Source organism: Piliocolobus tephrosceles, chromosome 6 (genome assembly GCF_002776525.5).
Source record: "Piliocolobus tephrosceles isolate RC106 chromosome 6, ASM277652v3, whole genome shotgun sequence".
Lineage (NCBI taxonomy): Eukaryota > Metazoa > Chordata > Mammalia > Primates > Cercopithecidae > Piliocolobus > Piliocolobus tephrosceles.
The window spans coordinates 78,000,410-78,022,282 of NC_045439.1; the positions used below are offsets into that span (position 1 = coordinate 78,000,410).

The 21,873-nt window shown below is 36.7% G+C and overlaps 2 protein-coding genes across 7 annotated transcripts in view; one reads left to right on the forward strand and one right to left on the reverse strand.

Moving 5' to 3' along the window:
- The window catches only part of DTWD1 (DTW domain containing 1), a 36,418-nt gene extending 30,725 nt beyond the window's left edge, over nucleotides 1–5,693 (reverse strand). For 4 of the 6 annotated variants that reach the window (XM_023227211.1, XM_023227206.1, XM_023227210.2 and 1 more), the window contains exons 1-2: nucleotides 5,552–5,693; nucleotides 1,286–1,604 (exon numbers count right to left, since the gene is read on the reverse strand). In XM_023227211.1, the coding sequence (XP_023082979.1) occupies nucleotides 1,286–1,549 (264 nt within the window). In that variant the 5' untranslated portion in view covers nucleotides 1,550–1,604; nucleotides 5,552–5,693. Of the gene's footprint in view, nucleotides 1–1,285; nucleotides 1,605–4,226; nucleotides 4,272–5,434 lie in introns of all 6 variants that reach the window. The other 2 variants (XM_023227207.1, XM_023227208.1) reach the window with 2 other exon arrangements.
- A 109-nt stretch (nucleotides 5,694–5,802) lies between these two features.
- Nucleotides 5,803–21,873, forward strand: part of FAM227B (family with sequence similarity 227 member B) — a 295,156-nt gene continuing 279,085 nt past the window's right edge. The window contains exons 1-5 of the mRNA XM_023227241.1: nucleotides 5,803–5,970; nucleotides 8,584–8,753; nucleotides 9,531–9,658; nucleotides 11,451–11,573; nucleotides 14,964–15,017. Of these exons, the coding sequence (XP_023083009.1) occupies nucleotides 11,523–11,573; nucleotides 14,964–15,017 (105 nt within the window). The 5' untranslated portion in view covers nucleotides 5,803–5,970; nucleotides 8,584–8,753; nucleotides 9,531–9,658; nucleotides 11,451–11,522. The remainder of the gene's footprint in view (nucleotides 5,971–8,583; nucleotides 8,754–9,530; nucleotides 9,659–11,450; nucleotides 11,574–14,963; nucleotides 15,018–21,873) is intronic.

Genomic DNA, 21,873 nt, shown 5'->3' on the forward strand with positions numbered 1-21,873 from the left:
GCTTAAATTCCACACATACTTATTCTTGGCCAGTAAACTTTCCATTAGCCTATATATGTGATTTTAGACGCGGAGGAGACCATGGACTGGCCAAGATGATATAGGTTAAATTGGAATTCAAATAAAATATGAGTGTCAAAGTACTTTTCTTACTTCAAATTTAAATGAAATTTAAAATCATCAAAACAAATATTTTAAAATATAGCTACAACTCATTTTTTTTACTGGAAAGTTCTAATGAGTCCATGTGTAGAGTTTAGTCTCTCTAAAGTGTTAATAAACAGTAGTCAAATTTTATACATTAATTGATTTATTCCTAAAGTTTGGGATACTGTTAGACAAGTTAACATATATATAATAAATTCTTCTTTGATTATGCAGACATGATGTTCTACAGACCTTTTACCTATACAAAAGTAGTATTGGTGAACACCAAAAAGAACAAAGGTAAGCAATCAATTCAAATGACCTTTTAAATCAGGCTTAAAATCACTCTAAAATCACACAGCCCAGGGAATTGGTCTAGTTTTCAAATTTTACTTTATTTTCATTTTGGTCAATGAAATCTACTCCATCCCCATGTATAGGATAAGTAACAAAATCCTAGGTAAAAATCAACTCTACTTCTACTAGAATAGTGTTTTCTCAAGGAGCAGTCCAAAGACATGAGTTTTTGGAGCTCCTTCAGGGTGTCTCTAAACTTATTCTTTAGTATTCATACGTTTATATCACACATTTTTTTCCTATGCTGTAAATAAATTAAAATCATTAATGAAAAATTAATGGGTTTCATTAAAAACACCATTTCAGACCCAGAGACAAGAAAAACAAAGAGGCTTAGTACTCTGCAGGACTAAATTTTCCATAAATACACTTCGTTTTCATAATGTTAACAATGAGAAATTCCTCTTCAAAAGATTTACTTGTGTGATGTTCTTTGTTCAGAAGCCCAAGCTCCTTGTACTCTCGTTTCCAGCCTGCAAACAACCCTTCCACTCTTGTTGTGCCCTGACATACCCAAACATGTCCAGACATGCCTTATACTATAACAGACAGACCACTCCTAACCCCTCCTTTTACAAATCGTGCATTTACCCTATTTGGAAAAGTTTAAGTCTGAGCCAACTGGAATCAGTTTAGATTGTGCGGTCCAACTCTAGCCAATAAGGGAAGGACACAGGGATGGGAACTTAATAAATAATGTTATTCAATTAGAGTAGGTATACATGAGATGTTTTTTAAAAATCTGTTTTCATACTTTCAAACAATTAAATTTCTTACTAACCTTCACAAGTGGAATCTGTTCAATAGGTACATTTTCAACTGGAACATAACATGTATAGCAGTAGAACATTCTGGAACCACCACATTTGAGACATTTTGATCTCCCACTTTGCTGAGCTTTTTGAAGAACTTCTTGAGATGCTAAACATAAGTTTTGAAGGGGATCTTCTGAAGCTATGGAAGTACTTTGTGACTGTTTTGTTTCCACAAATTTTGAATTATTTTCTTCACTTCGTTTGAGAAATATAGGTGAATTGAGAGACATTCTTCATTCAAACCAAAGTTTAACAGCTATTTCTAAAACACATATCATAGGTGCACTGTAAAAAAAAAAAAAAAAAAGTGTCAAGAGAAGGCAAAATAAAAACAGAAAACATTTTACTCAGTCTACAAAGAAAATTACTCAACTTAAGTCACAATTGTGTGTTTTAGTACTTATTAAACATGTTTTAAACCACCAAATTGGCATACTTTAAAACATAAGATTAAAAGCAATAAACTCAAAGGTATTTCAAATACAAAGTTCAGGTACTGAGAATCCATTTTTCAAGAACCTGTTTTTGTTCCAGAGATGGCAATTTTGTTTTCCAGATATTAGGAATGCAATGGTTTCATGTTAGTATCAGACAGGAATGTATTTAACCTGTTGGCTCTGACTTTGAACTGACATTAATGAAAAATAGAAGATTCTAGTGGAATCGGCAAAATTTAGTTGGTTATGTTCTAAAAGATATAGCCCTCTCCAACTTAAAACACACACTACGTGTGTGTGTGTGTACAAGTGTGCATATACATATACAACTAAATATCCAATAAAAAATAAGACGCATCTACTACTCATTATAATTTATAAAATAGCCCATAAGGTAAAATGTATTATCTTATAAATCTTAAAAATTTACAGAGTAACATTAATGTCCACTTACTCTAAGAATTTATGCTTTTTAAAAACATACATCATTCTGATTCTTTAGAACTAGAGAAAAATGGTAAAATAACTTTCCCACTTAATATTTTCTTCAAAGAAGGGTGATGGCTGACAAAATTGTTATCTGCATACCCTGTAAGGAAGATATCTTTCAAGGGAGAAACAACACTGGTACCCTATTGATTTGATATGCATTCCACAGCTATAAAATAATTCTCTTATTATAAAGCCTTCTGGCATTGTGGTTTAACTACGAAGCTCCAGACACTTTAAGTAGAAACAGTGACAAGAGGAATGCTGTGACTCGAGCAGGACACGTTTTGTGGTCTCCCATATAGAAAGTGAACAAAAAGTCCAGAGAAACATAAAATACAACATAATTTGCTGAGAAGTTAGTGGCACTAATTTAATTACTCATCAAATGAATTTTTTTTTTTTTAAATTGTAAATCCCAGTGAGCTTGAGACCCAAATAAGGAGATGCAAAGACGTAGGTTATAGTAGAAAAAGGTACTAGCCAAATGTACCCAAGGGGAAAACCAAAATACAGTAAATATTTTTGCTGTGTACTGATTAGGTACAGGTTTACATTTTGGGTAAGAAAGCAGTATTTAAGAACAATGGTCCAAACCCTTCTTCCTAACACACAAATAGAAAATCTTACCTACTTCTGTCACTCCAAATCACCTGCCTAAAAATGGCTTTGATCTTTGTGACCATGCCCTAAATGACTAAAAGTGCAGGATATTAAGATGCCCTCTTTTCTTGAACCTCAGATTCTTTTAGGAATCACATGAAAATCGTAAACCTCATCCCTAGATGAATATACGGACACAATATTTTGCATACAATTTCAGGAGGTTTGGAGCTCTCCTAGAGTCCATCTACGACTCAGGTAAAGAAGTTCCAAGCTTGGGAAGGGCCGGGCTTGGTGGCTCATGCCTTTAATACTAGGAGGTTAGGGTGGGAGGATTACTTGAGCACAGGAGTTTGAGAACAGTCTGGACAACAAAGTGAGATCCCATCTCTAAAACAGAGAAAAAAAAAGTTTGGGAAGAGATCCTAATAGTCCCCAGAACTGAGAGTTGCAAATGCTCTGTTGGCATCTCTTTGCTGCACACAAGAAGCTAAGTTTCACCCAAACTCTCTTTGGGTTTGTCCTGGTGTTGCCTGAGGTTCTTACAGAGAAACATTTTGAGGCTTTAATAGTCCTGAGTTATTCAGATGATGTGATTCATCCTAAAAAATGAAATTTGATTGGACTAGCTTAACCTGACTTCATTTTCCTGGGTATTCCAGTAGCTATTTAGTGGGACTGCATGTGCCACTCAAAGGACCAGGCACAGTGGGATTGAAAAATGCAGTCCCTGTGGATATCATGAAAGTTACTGTGGTTGCCTGACATTTAACAGAAAACTACTGGTGAGTTTTTGGAGTTATCCTAGGACCCTCGACATGCATTCCTCCTAGAGATACCTCAGAAATATCACTTTGCAGTTCACAGAACTGCTATCCACATAACTAAATGGATATTAGTGAAACCTTATATAAATAACCTTCCTCTACAAAAAATCAACCACCCCAAATACCTGTAAGACAGTAAAAGAGAAATGTTTATGGCTCCACCTCCTAATTCACCTACATACTCTCACTTACAGCTGAGGTGGCCATGCAGAAGAGGCCAGCAATAGTAAATCATGGGCAGCTTCCTACATGATCAGGGTATCTGTCCTAACCTAGCCAACAACCTGTCTCGACTGTGAGTAAATCATTTGTTGCAAATGGGGTTATTTAAAATCTTTGAAACATACTTGTTAACATCAAATATGTGCAAGGAAATACAATTTGAGTCATGGGGGCTAGAAAGACTTAGAAAACATAAAGACTATTCCTAAGGAACTAACAATTTTAACACCTTGATGGTGCGTCCATCATTCTGGAACTTAAGGCTAAAAATACATTAATTTTTTATTCCTCCTTCTACTCAATTTCCACCCCAAATTAATTATACTCACCAAGTTGCATCGATTCTACCTTGTACATAATCCTCTATCTTCACCCTGAAAGTCAGGACTCTAATTCAGTTCCTTATTAACTCATAGATGGGTCACAGCAATGTCTTAAATCTCTTTATCTTTGAGTACTTATTATTGGTTCCACATATTTGACATGGAAAAATGCATTTATTGTGGAGGTACTTTAGCGAATCTATCCCCTCTACCATTCAACTCTGTAAGAGCAGATTCCTTCCCCGATCTCACCTATCTCACCTATTCCTGATTCTTATGCAACAGGAGGCACTCAACAAACACTAGTTAAGTAAATCAAAACCATTCTGCAAAACACATCCAGGAAGCATCTCACTACTGAAGTATCTGACAAACTATCTTTATGGGCCATCTGCAGCCTAGCACAAGTGGCAGGCTGGCAATTTTTTTTTTTTCCCCAAAATAATAACAGAAAAAGTTTCTACCTCTTCCATTATTGTAAGCTGACTCACCTCCCAATGGAACATTATATAGACTCCCCGTCCTATATTGTGGACCAATTCAGTATTAGAAAAAAAACAATTTTTCTTTAGAGCATTTTTAAGAACTTGGTCACATAGGACCTACAGGTCCAACATTCATTTTTCACAATCTAAGCTAGTACCCTTTTTTATACAGGATCAATGGCCCCTCCCACACCACCCACCATATGGTAGCAGACTGTCTTGCATTCGTTTTCATGGTGCATTGGGTTAGTCCTTAAACGCTGCGATCTAAAGTACTGATTTTACCATCCAACTTTGTGGACCTGGCGACCGAAAAATGTTAACATACTTCCTTATTTGTCCTACATTCCCAATAAATAATTTAGACGTAAGAAAGGCTCTTTGCTTATTATGTAACCACAACCTCAATATTTTAACTACACTGCATGGCATCGCTAATTCTACGTCTGTACTACGCTTCCCCTTCCGTAATAACCTAACCCCCACAAACCACTCCAAATACTAAAAAAAATAAAATAAACTATGGGGTTCCTAGGAAACTGACTTTGCCAGAACGTATTTTTCGTTGGGGCGGAATGCACCGAAAATCATTGGTAGGAAAAACAATTTTTTTTTTTTTTTGAGGAAAAATTTGGAAACCTTTTCCCCAAAGGGCCCGCAAGATCCTAAAAAAAGCTAGAGACCGCGCAGGGACCGAGGATCCCCCTCACAGGCGACACCCAGCGCGACCTCCGCTAGGGTCCTGACAAAGAATGTCCACTTCCCGCGGCCGCACCTCTGGGGCCAGACCACTGGTCTCCAGAGAGGCGCGGAGACCTCCACCAGGGATCAGAGTGGTACTCAGACCTGCACACCCGCGAGTCCTCGAACAGCTCCACGCGTCTCCAGCTCCCCACGAGCCCGAGCCACGCATCGGGCCGTGATAGCGCACGGACCAGACGGAGCGCTTTCCCGGCGACACCAGAGGGAGGAGCCAGGCAGTTACTAGAGTCGTTGCTAGGGCCGGGGCCGCGCACAACGTAGACCGCGCGGCCTAAGCAACAGGCTGGGACGACAGCGGGGCGGGGTTAGACTGGAAGTTCCGCCTCAGCCTCTCTCTCAGCTGCGGTGTCGCACTTCTGAGAGGCTCTGGCGTGGGGCAGGGCCGCGTTTGTCTGGGACCCGCCTCAAGCCTCGCAGCCTTTCACCCGGTTTCCACTCGATTCTTGCTGGGACAGCATAATTGGGAAGCGGTTCTGGAAACATACTCTCAAGGCGTAGTTGCAGTGAGTTGTAAAGAAATGTTGATCCCAGAGAAAAGTTTGCATTTTGCCCACCTCAAAGATATTTTACTTATGAGAACTTGGTTATATTACTCTTTCGTGGCTATATCAATATCATTATTTCGTGCGCTGTATGGTAATGAAACCTATTAGAAAAATCATTTGTATCTTTATGATTTAGTTTGCATAAAAACACGCATATAGAGTGAAGACTATTTTGTGTGTTTTTCCAGTTTCAAGTATAATATGTGGATGAATCATTAGAACATTTGTCCGTGCCTCTCCCCAAAGAATGCCCAAACTGAAGTGCACTCTAATGACTAAGATTTTAAAACACAATGGTCAAATGCTGAGCAATGTTTTATTGAGTACTCTGAATTTATCGAGTGGTAGATAAAGGACATTACAATGCCCTAGAAGTACTCACGATATCAAGTAAAGCATGTTAAATTTAAGTACAGAAAATGCAGTATTCTCACTACTGAGATAAAAAATGCAACTGAATAAATTACAGGAATTTCAAGAAAGCTGAGAATGGAGTGGTCAATAAAGGCTTCTTTTTCGGACTTGGGTAAGGCCTTGAAGAATGATTTAGGTTTAGGATAGTGTTTTCAACTGGAAAGGGGATTGTGTGGGACCCCATTAGTGGAGGTCTTGACCCATTTGTAAGCAAGGAAATCTCTTTTACACTTAAAAAAAAATTGAAACAATATAGATTGGAAATATCAGCGCATGTAAGTAAATTTAGTGTTACTTAGTAAAGTACTACTGTATGGAGCTTTTAGTTATATATATGCGTGTGTGTGTGCACTACGGCTTGTTTGTAAAATGTATTTTTTAGTGTATTTCAAACTCTAAAAAGTTTGAAAGCCAGTGATTTAGGGAGAAAGGTGAACTTTCTGGGTAGGGAAAGTAGAATAGCAAAGTCTATAAGCCAGGAATAAGTAATTCACACCCATTTTCCTTTTTAGCTTAACTCTAAGTTTTATCAAAATAGTTAAATTGCACAGATTAAAAAGTAAATGATACTATTTGTTAGATTGAGCATTGGGTTGCTATTGTATGTAATAAATTACTCCAAAATATGGTGGCTTAAAACAACCATTTTGTTATGTTCACAGGTGATGTTGTCGGTAGGGCACAGTCATCAGCTTTTCTTTGGTAACTCAGAAAGACTAGAGTAGGCATGCTAGCAGAGCTCCTGTAACTATATGGCTGGGAATTCCTCACAGTATGGCAGCAAGGTAGTCAGACTTCTTAGCTTAAACTCAGAGCTCCAAAGGGAGCGTTGCAATGAACAAGGCAAAAATTGCCTGACCTTTTCTGACCTTGCCTCAAAAAGTAACACGGTGCTACTTCCCTCACTTTCTTTTGCTTACAAGTGTGTCAAAGTCCTGTTCCATTTTAGGAAAGGAGACATAGATCCCTCTTGTCAAAGGATTGGCAAATAATTCTTGTCGATGTTTTAAAACCAGCATAGTGAATTTACTTCTGTAACAGAAAACCCCAAAATATCAACAGTTTAATACGTTTTTTTTTTTTTTTTTTTCTCACAAAAGATCCATTTTGGCTATTTCTAGTCGGATGAAATGTTAAATTCAAGGCCAAATGTTTTTATTTTTAATGGTTCTGCTGCCTTCTAGGACTAGCTTATCTGACAAGAAAGAAAGTATGGCGAATCACCCAAGGTCAACCCTGAAAATGACATATATCAATTTGGCCACATTCTATTGGCCAGAAGTTAGTCCCAAGGCCCCCACTTTAACTGCAGGGGATCCTGGGAAATGTAGAGAAACACACACATATTGGTGAGCCCTAACAGTTTGCCACATTCTGAGGTTAAAGAAAACCCTGTAGTCCCCAACTCTTCTACTCTATTCTCAATTCTGCTCACCAAAGGAAAATTCAAGTCTTTTAAATATTTCGTCTGTTACCCCCTATGTCTAAATATACTTACATTGTAATTTCTTGGTTTTCCAATTTCAGACATTACCCATTGACTTTCTCCTATGGAAGGCAGTGATATAGGTCTTTTATAACAGCACCACCTCCAAGTGTGTGAACATTCCCTCTCTACCTCATACACTGTTCTTGTCCCTTTACCTGTCAATATGGTGATATCATAGGCTTTGGCTAAATCAACATTTAGTGTTATCACTACTGTCTAGGTAAATGTCATTCAACCCCAAGGCACATAGTATACTAAGATCACATTCACTTTTAATGCAACCTTTTACTTTCCTTTCTCTTAATAACTGCCATTTTTAACGTATTATTAATCTGTCCTCAAACACTTTGGCAAACTGCTAAAGCATCACAGTGAAATACATCAGTTAATCCAGTAGATTTTTTTTCCTTACAGATACTCTTCCTACAGCATTACAACCTTTAGTTTATTCAGGATTGCTGGTTTCTGCAATGTAATACTGTTCTCCTGTGTGTTAGATCACTTGTTTCCTTTTTCTTTGTTTAATCCCTTTTTAAAAATGAACTACATTCTCTAATGCCTTCCTGAAAAAAGGTAAATAGTTGTGTAGTAGACAGAATAATGGCCCCCAAAGATGTCTATATCCTAATCTTAAGAACCTATTGATATTTTATCTTATATGGCAAAAGGAACTACATATGTGATTAAGGAGATGGGGAAAATTATCCTGGATTGTCTGGATGGCTGGACATAATCAAAGAGTCCTTATAAGAGGGAGACAAGATGTCAAGAGAGGGGAGAAGATTCTACACTGCTGGCTTTGAAGATAGAGGGAGGAGTTCTGAGCAAAGGATAGCAGGTGACTGCTAGAAGCCCCCTTTCTCACAAAAAGATCTTCTGAGAGAAAAAACATTATGTGTATTAAACCATTGATATTTTGCGTTTTTTTGTTATGCAAGTAAATTTACTATGCTGGGCGACAAAAGTGAAACTCTGTCACATACACACACGCAAAACATGAAAAGAGCATAGGCCTGCAGACCCATTTCAGATTCCTGACCTCTAGACCTGTGAAATAATAAACTGATTTTTTAAGGCACTTTGTTGACTGTTTGTTATAGCAGCAATAAGAAACTAATATGAGGATAATTTTTTTTTTTAGTATCTTGCAAATCTGAAAAATGCCACACACTTAATTGATGCTCTGTCTATATTTAAATTTACAGATTGAAAGTCATTTTCCTGGCATAATCCTCTAACTTATTGTTCTTTTATCCTCTGATTCTTGCTTACTTTAACATTTTTGTTCTAGTTTCTAGAAGATTTCTTCAGCTGTTTTTCACTAGACTGTTGTTGGATAATTTATATCATTATATTTGTACTTTGCGTTTTCTCTTATTCCGTATTCATTTATAATGTGAAGTTTTGGTTTCAGGGGTTATCTTATTATAGCTCTCTAAGAATCTTAAAGACTTTTTTGAAGTTTCCTTCTGTTCCCCACATTATCTGTACATGCCTAGATTTTATTTTTAGTCATTTGTTTGGATTTCTATTTTTTTGTTTTTATGTTTTTTATTTCACAGTTATTCTGTAAATATCTAATAATCTTTAACTTTCTATCCATTTTGAAATACAGGGATTAAAATGGTGATAGAAAGCCTCATGGTGTCTGAACAGGAATTGTCAAGCATTCAGCTTCATAGTAGAGCAGGGTTTATCATTGGAAGTTTCTCAAACATTTAAAGAAGGAAAGGGACAATAAAGGTAAGAATAAATCAATGAAATTAAAATCAAATGTGTACTAAAGAAAAGCAACAAGGCCAAAACTAGTTCTTTGCAAAGATTAATAAAATTGATAAGCCTTTAGATAGACTGACCAAGATAAAGAAAAGTACAAATTTCAGAAATGAAAAATGAAACATCACCACAGACACTACAGATTGTAAAGATAGTAAGAGGATAATAAGAATAAATATTTATATCAAAATACCTGACATTTTAATTTTTCTTGAAAGATAATTTACCAAAATTAAGAAGTAATAGAATAGCTGAATGATCCTATATTAATTTTGATAGCTTATGTCTGTATTAGTCTACCTAGGATGCTATAATACAATACCACCGAGTGGATGACTTAAACAACTGTAGTTTATTTTCTCACAGTTTGAAAGGCCAAAAGTCCAAGACCAAGGTGCCATCAGTGTTAGTTTCTAGTGAGGCCACTCTTCGTGGCTCGTAGACCACTGCCTTCTCACCACGTCCTTACAAAGCGTCTTCTCTTATATAGACAGAGCATCAGTTAAGTGTGTGACATTTTTCACATCTGCAAAATACTAAAAAAAAAAATTCACTCTTTCTCCTCATGTTAGTTTTTATTGCTGCTATAACAGCAAACAAGCAAAGTGACTTAAAACAACATAAAGTTTATTATTTCACAGTTCTAGATATTTTCACAGATAAAATATTCGTGTGTATATGGAGAGAGAGCATGAGCAAGCAAGCTCTCTGGTGTCTGTTCTTACAATGACACCATTCATATTAGAGCCCCACTCTTTTGGCCTCTTTTAACCTTAATTGTCTCCTCAAAGACTCCATCTCCAAATAAAGTCACATATTGTTATAAGTGTTAGGGCTTCAACATATGAATTTGGGGTGGGGGCATGATTAGGTCCATTACAGTATCCTTAATTTAAAACTCCCCCATAATTTCAGGTTCAGGTTCAGGGAACATAACTAGCAGTGTCCACCAAACATTTAAGGAAGAAAGGAAGGAATAGTACTGATCTTTCAGATTTTTAAATTCTTTCAGATAATAGAAAAGACAGAGGCATTTCCCAACTCTTTTTTTTGAGACCATAATAGCCTTAATTCCAAATCTTCACATTATAAGATAGAAAAATTCAGACCAATCTTTCTTATAAACAGTATAATAGCTTGTATTATTAGCCTTCCCTTGTCCATTTCTTGTTATATGCATGCCCTTTTTCATATGACATAGTAGAACCTCCAGCTTCACGAGCAGAATATATTTTCCAGCCCCTTGTCCCCTGCTGCTTTCTTGGTGCATTAGTCCATTCTCACATTGCTATAAAGAACTACCAGAGACTGGGTAATTTTAAAGAAAAGAAGTTTAATTGACTCACAGTCCCACGGGCTGTACAGGAAGCATGGCTGGGGAGGCCTTAGGAAACTTACAATCATGGCAGAAGGTGAAGGGGAAGCAGACGCATCCTACATGGCTGGAGCAGGAGGAAAAGGGTGAAGGGGGAGGTGCTACACACTTTTAAACAACCAGATCTCGTGAGAAGTCTATCACAAAACAGCACTAGGGGGATGTTGCAAAATCTTTAGAAACCACCCCCACGATCCAGTCACCTCCCACCAGGCCCCACCTCCAACACTGGGGATTCCAACAGTTCAAGGTGAGATTTGAGTGGAGATACAGAGTTAAACTATATGACTTGGTAAAAGTCAAAAGTGAGGTTTGGAGGTGAGGGGAAAGGGATTGTTTGGCTGAGTCATTTATTTTTGCATTTGGGTGTTTTTCATACCCCAGTTTGGTCGCCCAACTCACATTGATGCCTAAGACCCAGCTGATTTCTCTTCATTTCTGCAAAGTTACTGTACCATGGCAGGCCAACGAACATGTCAAAGGAAGAGCAGCAGAGCTGGCCCCAAGGTAAGGAAGCTTCCACAGCTTTATGTTCACTTACAAAGTTTATATTTCTCTTGGAGTTTTAGGTAATCAGGGCTCCCAGGTAGAGCTGGCTTTGTTAGTGAAACACCAAGGGTTTGGTCTAGGTCTTGATGCTCGCTGCACAAATAGCCAGTCACTGAGATGAGTATTGCCAAGGAAGAAAGCTTTAATAGGGTGCTGAAGCCGAGGAGATGGGAGATCAGTCTCAAATCCATCTCCCTGACTAACTAAACTTAGGGTTTTTTAGAGCAGGGAAGAAATGTAACCATGTGTGGGAAAACAGAAATTAGGGAGTGGTGGTAAGGAGGAAGAGTTGGTTAACAGGAAACAGGTGGTCAGTTAGGCCATCATGATGGGTGATGGTAAGGAGTCTAGAGGCTAATTGTCAAGATATAGTGATTTGGTAGGTTTTAGTTCCTTGACACTATCTGGGAGGCTTGATGGTTAGTTTTCTGGGAAAGGAACTCAAGGAAGACCAATGTAACTTTCTGAAGTTTTAAGACTAGGAGGATTAATTTCTATATTTATTTAAAGAAAACATAAACATTACTTCTATGGGACAATTACGCTTGTTTTCAGCTTCATAGGTTTACAATTTCTGCAGTTGCACAGGGCCTTATGCTGAGAAGTACCATGCATTTGGTCTAATGTTCTGATGTTATTATCTTCAAACTCTTAATAATTTTGAACAAGGAACTCTGAATGTTTACAGGTTATTTAACTGGTCCTGCCTCCTGGCATTCACCACTTTTCACTAACCCCATAGAAAAGTATGATTTTTTTTTTGTCCAAGTTTGTCTTACTGTTATCATGGAAGTATAGGTGTTTTATATCCTTCTACATCCTACCAAAAGTAGAAATCTGTTTAATTTATACTTTACCTTATTTTAATTTTACCCCAAGAGAAACATGGAATTTTTGAAATTAGTTAGAACTTCACTATGCAAGTTTCACTTTGTTAATCCACTTTTCTAATTCCCTTTAATTAAATGTGCATATTACTTGTGGTGTTTTGTACTTGGAGTGGTTTGACAGCCATTACAAGGAAAAAAGTCAATACTTAAATTGTTTTCATTAAGTTTAATTCTGTACATTTGTAAATGTATTTCGAGTTCCTTTTAGCCAAACTGCTATACCCACTATCCCTGAAGATATTATATCATGACTATTTTTCTGTCTGTAAGCCTTTTGTGCATACCATGTCTCATATCTCTCGCTCTTTTCAATCTGACTAGTTCTAGAGTTCCCTGTTTCCCATAACATTTTCTTCACATCTCTATGCATCTTTGCTTCTGTCTAAACATTTGTTTTCCTTTTTTAAATTTTTATTTTTAATGTTTAAGGGTATATTGTAAGTATATATATATATTTATGGCATATATGAGATAACTTTTGGTACATACAGTATATAATAATTATATCAGAGTAAGTGGGGTATCCATCATTTCAAACATTTATCATTTATTTGTGTTGTAGACATTCCAATTATACTCTTTTATTTATTTCAAAAGGTACAGTAAATTATTGTTGACTATAGTTAGCCAGTTGTTCTATCAAATATTAGATCATATTCATTCTCTCTAGCTCTTTTTATTTGTCTGTTTTTTAGAGAGAGTCTCGCTCTGTCACCCAGGCTGGAGTATAGTGGCACAATCTTGGCTCACTGCGACCTCCACCTCTGCGGTTCAAGTGATTCTCCCACCTCAGCCTCTCGAGTAGCTAGGACACCTGGCTACTTTTTTTGCATTTTTAGTAGAAATGGGGGTTTTACCACGTTGGCCAGGCTGCTCTCTCACACTGTTGACCTCAAGCAATCCACCTGCCTTGGCCTTCCAAAGTGCTGGGATTATAGACGTGAGCCACCATGCCTGGACACTCCGTTTTGTTTTGTTTTGTTTTACTTTTTTTTTTTCTTTTTTATGGATATGGGCTCTTGCTGTGTTGCCCAAGCTGGTCTCAAACTCCTGGGCTAAACCAGTCCTCCTGTCTTGGCCTCCCAAAGTGTGCTGGTATTAGAGGCATGAGCTACTGTGCTTGACCCTATATTTTTGTACCCATTGACCATACCCATTTTCCCCTCACTTCCCATTCCCTTCCCGGCTTCTGGCAACCATCATTCTACCTCTATCTCCATGAGTTCAATTGTTTAATTTTTTAACCCTCACTGAATACTCATTTTCTATAATGGTTGTCATATACACTGTTTATCTTCTTCGTGTATTATCAGTTATATATTTTCTTATACTCATCATATATTTAGATGAATGAAATATCCCCAAACTCAAGTATGTAATTATTTTTTAGAAATTTTTTTCTAAAACATGGACTTGTGATTCTGTAATCTTGACCGCTTTATATATTGATATGAAATATGTGTTTTAATAAATAAAAATGTAATACAATCTTTTCAGTGATATCACCATGGATATTAGGGCATTAGACTTCTGAATTCTTCTTATTTTTGCCTTCTCACTGGATTTTCATTCTCTAGAAGTATTTTTATTATTTTTCAAGTACCTATACATTTCTGACATTCATCTACTCATTTATGCTTTCATTTATGCACACTGCAAGTACTTATTATGCATTGACTATGAACCAGCCAGTGTGTGAAACTGTGATTGCACCATAGTTTCTGTCCTCATAGAGATAATCTGCTGTATGTTACCATGGAGAAAACTTTGGGGGATAAGAAAGGCTTGATGGACAAAGTGACTTTTAATTTGTTATTTGAAGTAAGAGTTAAATAGGCCAAGAAAGAATTGGAAGAAGAGGGTTTGGGAAAGGGAGACTTCTTGGCAGAAGAAAGAATGTAGGCAAAGTCTCTAAGGCACAAAGGAGAAAGGTGTGGTCTGGATTAAAATTAGTTTGTCTAATGTCGAATACATTTGAAATCACAAAGAAACTACTAAAAATGTGATTTTTTTCTATTAGACTGGAACATCCAAACATTTAAATTTATTTTAACTATGTAAGTAGTTAACTTTTTAAAATACTTTATCAGCAAGAACATATTATATTTTTGGCTCTGGATTTATTATAGAAACTATCCATGATAGCCCAAAATATCTTGGAACTCTTTTAGGAATCTGAAATGAGGACCTTAAGCAAGATTCATGTGGAGTTTTTCTCTAGGGCTAGTGTATAAGAGGGAAGCCTATTATAAAATTTGGTTTGGAGGCTAAGAATTTAAACATTTATGTGTGTCCCTTTTCAAAGTGGAGGGATGGTACAAAGTGAACATTTTATGATATCTTCCTGCTCTAAAAATGATAACTTAGAGTATTTTTTCATTTGAGTAAATTATTTGTAAATATTATGAATAGTCTAGTGAGTTTATGCCAATGAACAATATTGATATTACTTTATTAGAAAATGCAAGAACCTCCAAGGAGCATTGAAGAATTCTTGAAGTTTCAAAATTGGGTGAGTAGAGCATCTTATTTTCTGTACCAATAAATCATTTTAAAATATCAGTTATGGAGATGTAGAAGGCTTAGAACAAATTTTAAGACTAGAAATTTCTGAAATATGTTTCAGTGTGGAAAGTGTGTATATAAATACTTATGTCCTTTGAGTAGGCTCTATGTTGTAGTCTTTCCCTCTTGTCAACATTCTATTCTCTTTTTCACATTAAAAAAATTCTAGCCCTACACAGACATTTCTATATACTTTTGTTAATGTAAGATTTTTGTCTTACATATTTACACCTTAAAGAATATCCAACAATTATGCTTACTTACCTCATTTATTTATGCACCACACCTGAGACAGGGAATTTGTAGAGGTGTTACATCAATATTCCCTGATTATTGAATCAGAGTGAAAAATTCAAAATGTGTTTTCCTGTTGAAAGTTCAGTTTCCATTGTTATGTTTCATTATTGACTTCGCCTGGAGTTTTTGGACTTGCTATAAGTCTTCCCTTGGATCCATGCACCTGCAAGTGTGAAGGTCATATTTGTTTTGCATTGAGGAATGTGAAGTAAGGGTCAGAATAAACATGTCAGTATAGAAAACAGAGAAAAGATGGCTTTTTAATGAGGTATGTTTGTATTTTGAGTGGATTGAAATATAAATAATCTACATTTATTTATGCTTAAATATAAATAGTGTTTGCTGTGATTAAACTGCTAACAATGTAGTTTCAGAAATATCTACTTTTAAATATATATTTTCTGTTTTTATATTTGTTTAGATAAGATTTTTTTTGTTTTGTTTTGTTTTTTTGGTTTTTTTTTTACTTTCAATGTTTTGGGAAAGGATTGCGCTTGGATGAAAACATTCCTAGTTACAAAAGTTTACTTCAGTCACATGGTGTAGCTAAGTATGTTGAAATACTTTTAGGACAAACTTTTTGTAACTATTTTTGATTTAAATAATGATGCAAATGTGCTGCAGCCTAATGACAATGTTTCAGGACTTTTTAATGTTTTAAGTTAAAATTAAGCTAAATCCAGCAAATAATGGAGACTGTATTATTATACATGTTTGAGGACCTATGATTTTAAATAAAATATTCTAATGATTTGAAGTAGTAAGTATGTAATCCCTGTGTTTAAATTGAGAATGATACCAATCAAATCAAGATAATAGGTTTATGCCAGCTCTTCACTAAATATAGGATAAAACCAAATCAAACCATGTCTTATTAATAGTATGTCGGTAGTGTCATCTTTGTATGTAAAGGACATATTTATATTTGTATTCAAAGGCTATATTTATAGCCTTCAATTTTTATCAGATAGCATTTGATAAAACAACATATCCATTTGTATCATTTTGTCATTTATAGGTTTATCTGTAAATCTTTTCTTATTGTCTGATTTTCACAACCAAATACTCATATTCCGTAGTTATTTTTTATGGTTTGAGTATGTTTATACATTGCCAAACTATTGGATATTTGAAAATATTCAGGAATAAAATGACTAGATGTTTAATTTTTTGTTTGCTATACAAAGTCTTTGTCTAATAGACGATGGTAAAAAAGTAATGACTGCTGGCCGGGCGCGGTGGCTCACGCCTGTAATCCCAGCACTTTGGGAGGCCGAGGCGGGTGGATCACGAGGTCGGGAGATAGAGACCATCCTGGCTAACATGGTGAAACCCCGTCTCTACTAAAAAACACAAAAAAATTAGCCGGGCGTGGTGGTGGGCGCCTGTAGTCCCAGCTACTCCGGAGGCTAAGGCGGGAGAATGACGTGAACCTGGGAGGAGGAGCTTCCTGTGAGCCGAGATTGTGCTGCTGCACTCTAGCCTGGGTGACAGAGCAAGACTCAGTCTCAAAAAAAAAAAAAAAAAAAAAAAAGTAGTGACTGCCATGAATTCATTTAAGAAATATTTTTGAACACCTGCTATGTGCCAGGCACATAGATGCTTAAGATACATCAGTGAATAAAAACAAGGAAAGATGCCTGCCCTCTTGGAGCTGTTATTCGTTTAGAATTGAAGCATATTATTAATTCAAGCTCTGCTATTAACTAGCATTATAACAGTACTTGCAACCTACATGTTAGCTACTGGTTTCTCTTGTCTTCTACTTAATCTTTTATCATATCATCTAAAGTCTTCTCTTTTTTGCCAGTTCCTACCATTTCTATCTTTTTTGGTAATTTTAATATTTTATATCATCTACTCTTTCACCTCTTCCTATCTCCTGTTATACTTCCATGTATCTTTTTATCTTCAATTGTTTTTATCCTCTCATTTCTCTGTTGATCATTTCCCACATTCCCTTCACTCCATCACAATTCTGTTTCTAGTTTTATTTTTATAAAAATATTTTTATATTTTATTTTTATAACTTCTTTTTCCACTGTTGTTGTATCAGTGTCAGCTCTCTTGCTTATTCTATTCATTCACTCGTTTAGTTATTTCTGTTCACTACCCACTATTTGCCCAATATTTTTCTGAACACTGGAGTTACAGCAGTGAACAAAGACAAAAATTTCTACTCTTATGGAATCTATATTATCTTCCTCCTTTTTGTCTCATTTCTCTTTACTATCACACATTAAAAAACTCTTTTTGGTTCTTCAAGTACTAAAATGTTGATTCCAGTTTCTTCCATATTTATTTATTATACTTTTTATTTTTCGTGTTATTTATTTCTGACTACCTTTTTTCTGTGTCCATGCAACTTTTATCTGGTAGAACTTTAATTCATCTTCTCTTAGTTAATCAATGTTAATTTTTGTTAACAGGGCTGTTAGATTTGTAATCTATGTCTGGAGAGTACTCAGATCCATGCTATGATTTTTCTTAGATGATCAAAATTATTTTATGATAGAGAAAATAATTATTTCAATCCCATTCTCTTTATTGAGGGAATAGCCTGATTTATTTGCTTATTTGTTTATTCATTTATTTATTCATTAATCCATTTAAATCCTTATATCAAAGCTTAATATAAGGGAAGAAGAGCTAAATAATAGTCACTTTTCCTACTAATTCTAGTCATGCTTCTTATTTCTTACCTTTTGTTTGATACTTCAGCATTGTCTCTTGGGCTTTGGGACATGTGTGAAGACTTAACTATATATTCAATAAAAAAAATTCGTCTCTAAACTCCACGAGAGCCCTTTTGTCTGTCTACTCTCCCTTCTCCATCTCTAGTTTTGTATTAGCATATAATAATTTGTGCTTCTGCCACTGCCATAGTTAATTCCAGTAATTAAAATAAACATAACAAATACATAGCCAGTTCTTGCTTCACTGACCCTGTTTTAAATAAGATAAATGTTCTTCTTACTTATCACTAAGGACCACAGTGCTATAATGTAGAATTTAACTCCATAGGGAACAATAACTTCTAGTCCAATTCTTTTGTTCCTTTGGGATTTGAATACATTTATTTACTTTTAATTAATATAATCACCATAGACTCTGGATGCTCATACTCTAGTAGTAGTGTTGATTTCCTTTCTGGCAGTATGAGCTGCCTGACATCTCATCTGCCTGTTAGCTGCTAGTTGACTCAGTTTGCCTTTTTAGGTGTGGCCACAAAATTTGTTTTTTAGATAACACTCTATTCAAGAGATGTCTTACTGAAGGCAAAATATAAAGGAATAAGGAAGGAAAGTAATAGAGAAATGAAATGGGGAAAATAGATTATGATCTGCTATAAGATATGATCTACTCCAATATAATCATCTGGTATCCATTTAATAATACAGCCACAAAGAATTCATTAAAAGAATTTAAAAATCACCTTCTTTGTATTAATGGCTTCGGGATACCTGTCAATCCCTTGATTACATTGGTAATGTAGAGAAGACAGAGTCTCATCAGCCTTGTAGAATTTCTGGAAACTTTATTCAGCTCATAATATTTCAATATCTTGGGAAAAAGGATTGTGATATCTCAAGCCTGACATAAAGAATACATATTCATAAAGATTTGTACATATTATAACATCTTTTCAAATTCCTTTTAGCCTCTTCCTACTCCCTCAACTCCCCTAACAACAGCAACACATGACTCATAAGGACTATGTTTTCAAAGTATCTGCCATTCTAAATTGACAGTGTTTGTCTTCATGGATTTTACCCTGTGACCTTTTCTTATTCTTCAAAGTCTTTTAAATTTTTGACACAGTTTTCCAGATTTCAATGTTGGAAAACTTTCCCAAGTGGCTATGCGTCTTATTTAAGATACACATTTGCAGGATTTGAAAGAGGGCACTTTGTATTTATATAACACTCTTTTTTTTCAAAATGACAGAGGGACCTTTTTGGAAAAGTTTTCCAGTGTTAAACACTGGGTATTATTTTCATATCTTACTGTTAGCACAGTTAAAAAATGAACACGTGTATGATGAGTTTAGGATTGCTTTTAAAGGAAGAGAAAAGGAGATGGCACAGTCCTAGGTGGGTTTGAAATTTCTGATCTGCAGACTTCAGATTTCTTCCTCTTAAGCTAAGTCTCCAGTGTATTTTACCCAAACTCCATTGCAGAGTTTGTCATCCTACACAAGTCTCCCACCATTCCAAAACGTATTCTCTTATTTATAAGCTTTTAATTATGTTGACTAACTTTCTTTGTTTTGCTATTATTTGATTATATTAAAAGATCTTATACTTAAATTTGCAAATATTAATGTTGTGGTTCCACTTCCCGTCTTCTCTTCATTTCCCTTGTTTCCCTTTGATTCCATCTCCTTCCTTTCCTAAACAATTTAGTATTAAAGCCATTTGGCGGCCAAAACAAGGCAGACTTCCACATTGAGAAAGAAGTGTTTGCTGTGGTGGTCCTGAGCAAGATTTCTGAGTCCAATAATGGTTAGGAGGATGTCCATGTGACACCACAGATATCAGAATCCAAGGGAATGATGATGATATTCATACATAAAGGGAGAAGAGGAAGGTAGCCTTCACTCTGATGTGGGAGGTCAGAGATCAAGTGGGGGTAAGGAGGATGTCCTCGCAGAATTGGCAACCTAACATGGAGTATTAGAGCCCAAGTAGTATGAAAAGGGTATCCACGTAGGGAAGAGTCTGGGAGCAAATATGAGAGATTGGTTACATTAAAGTATTGATCAAATGAGTAAATATATTAAAGATAATGGCAGCTAGGTTTTTAATTGTTAGGGATGGCAATTATAATATGGAAAGAGAGAAAAGTAGAATGGTTAGAATTGGAATTAGAGGCATCAGTGTGAACTCATGGCTTTGAATATATAAAAGTAAAAAAAAAAAAAAAAAAAAAAAGAGGAGGAATGACTCCAGGAAGATGGCAAAATAGTCTTTATCCCTTTGCAGAAATATCAATTTGAACAACTATCCTTGCAAGAAAAAGACCTTTACAAGGGCTAAGGAATCCAGGTGAGATATTACTAGCCTTCACTATATGGGAGTCCTAGACGTAGCACAGAAATAAGAAAAGATACCTTGAAGAGGTTAGGAAGGACATTTTCAAGTTACCCAGCAAGGGCAAAACCGTGTAGAGAGAGATACCTTTCATGTGGGAAAGGGAAAGGAGAGTGAACTGAGCACATAACTTTGCCATGGATCCCAGCAAGAGGACTGTGCAAGCCCACCCTCCACAGCCCCACGCTCCAGGCCAGCACCTGTAGACTCAGTCTCCAGGCCCACTCCAGTGGCAGGATAGCTCCCACAGCCCCAGGCTATCCTTCTCAGACTCAAACTCCAGCTCCTCCCCAACACCATGCCAGCCCCTTGGATTTTTGACTTTAGGCTAGCACATGAGGCCCCAGGCTCCAGGCCCACTCTAGCACCAGGCTACTGCATGCTCCAGGCCATTTCCAGGGGTGGCAGTCTCCTGGGCAGTCAGACTTCAGCTCCACTCCGGTGTACTCAGGACCAGGTCTGCACCGGTAGACCCCAGCACCAGGCCAGCCCATGGACCCAGGCTCCAGGACTGCTCCTGAGACCTAGGCTCAAGGCCAAACCCCACAAGTCCAGGAACCAGAACATCCCCCAAAACAGACTCCAGGCCCACCCCAGCAGCAGGCCAGCCCCCACTTCGGTGTCAGGTTGGTCCCTGTGGACCCAGGCTTCAGTCCTGCCTCCACAGATTAAATGTACAGACTCCACCCATTGGACTGCTGTGCCATGTCAACACCCCTTGAGCCTAGGACTCAGGACCACTCCAGTGGACCCAAGAGGTAATACTACCTAAGGGAACCCAGAGGCTCAACCCCATAAACCAAAGTACAAGGCTAGCCACTGTGGGCTCAGGTATCAGGCCTGCCCACATACTGAACCAGATACCAAGTTAGCTTACTTGACAATTCCAGCAGGAGATCCATGGACCCCACCAGCTGGCCTGCCTACATTTTCTGTGTGGGCTGACAGGTGAAGGGCTTTTGTGCTGAAGCCAGCCTGTAAAGACCAGAAGAAGCACCTGTTCTTCAAATGTGCAGACATCAAAACAAGGCCACAGAGGTCACAAATAGTCAGGGAAACATGATATCACCAAAGTAACAAAATGAAGCATCAGTTGCCTAAAAAAATAGAGATCTACAAACTGCCTGATGAAGACTTAAAAATGTCATCTTCAAGAAGCTTAGTAAACAAGAGAACACAGACAAAGAAAATCAAGAAAACAATAAAGGAACAAAAGTAGAGGTTTAAAAAAGAGATAAAAATCATGAAAAAGATCCACACACAGAAATTCTGGGAGCTGAAGAACATAATGATTAAACCAAAATAATCCATAGAAACCTTTAACAGCAGATGTGATCAAGCAGAAGAAAGAGTAGGGGTACTCAAAAACAGATCATTTGAAATTGCTGTCAGAGGAACAAAAATATAGAGTGA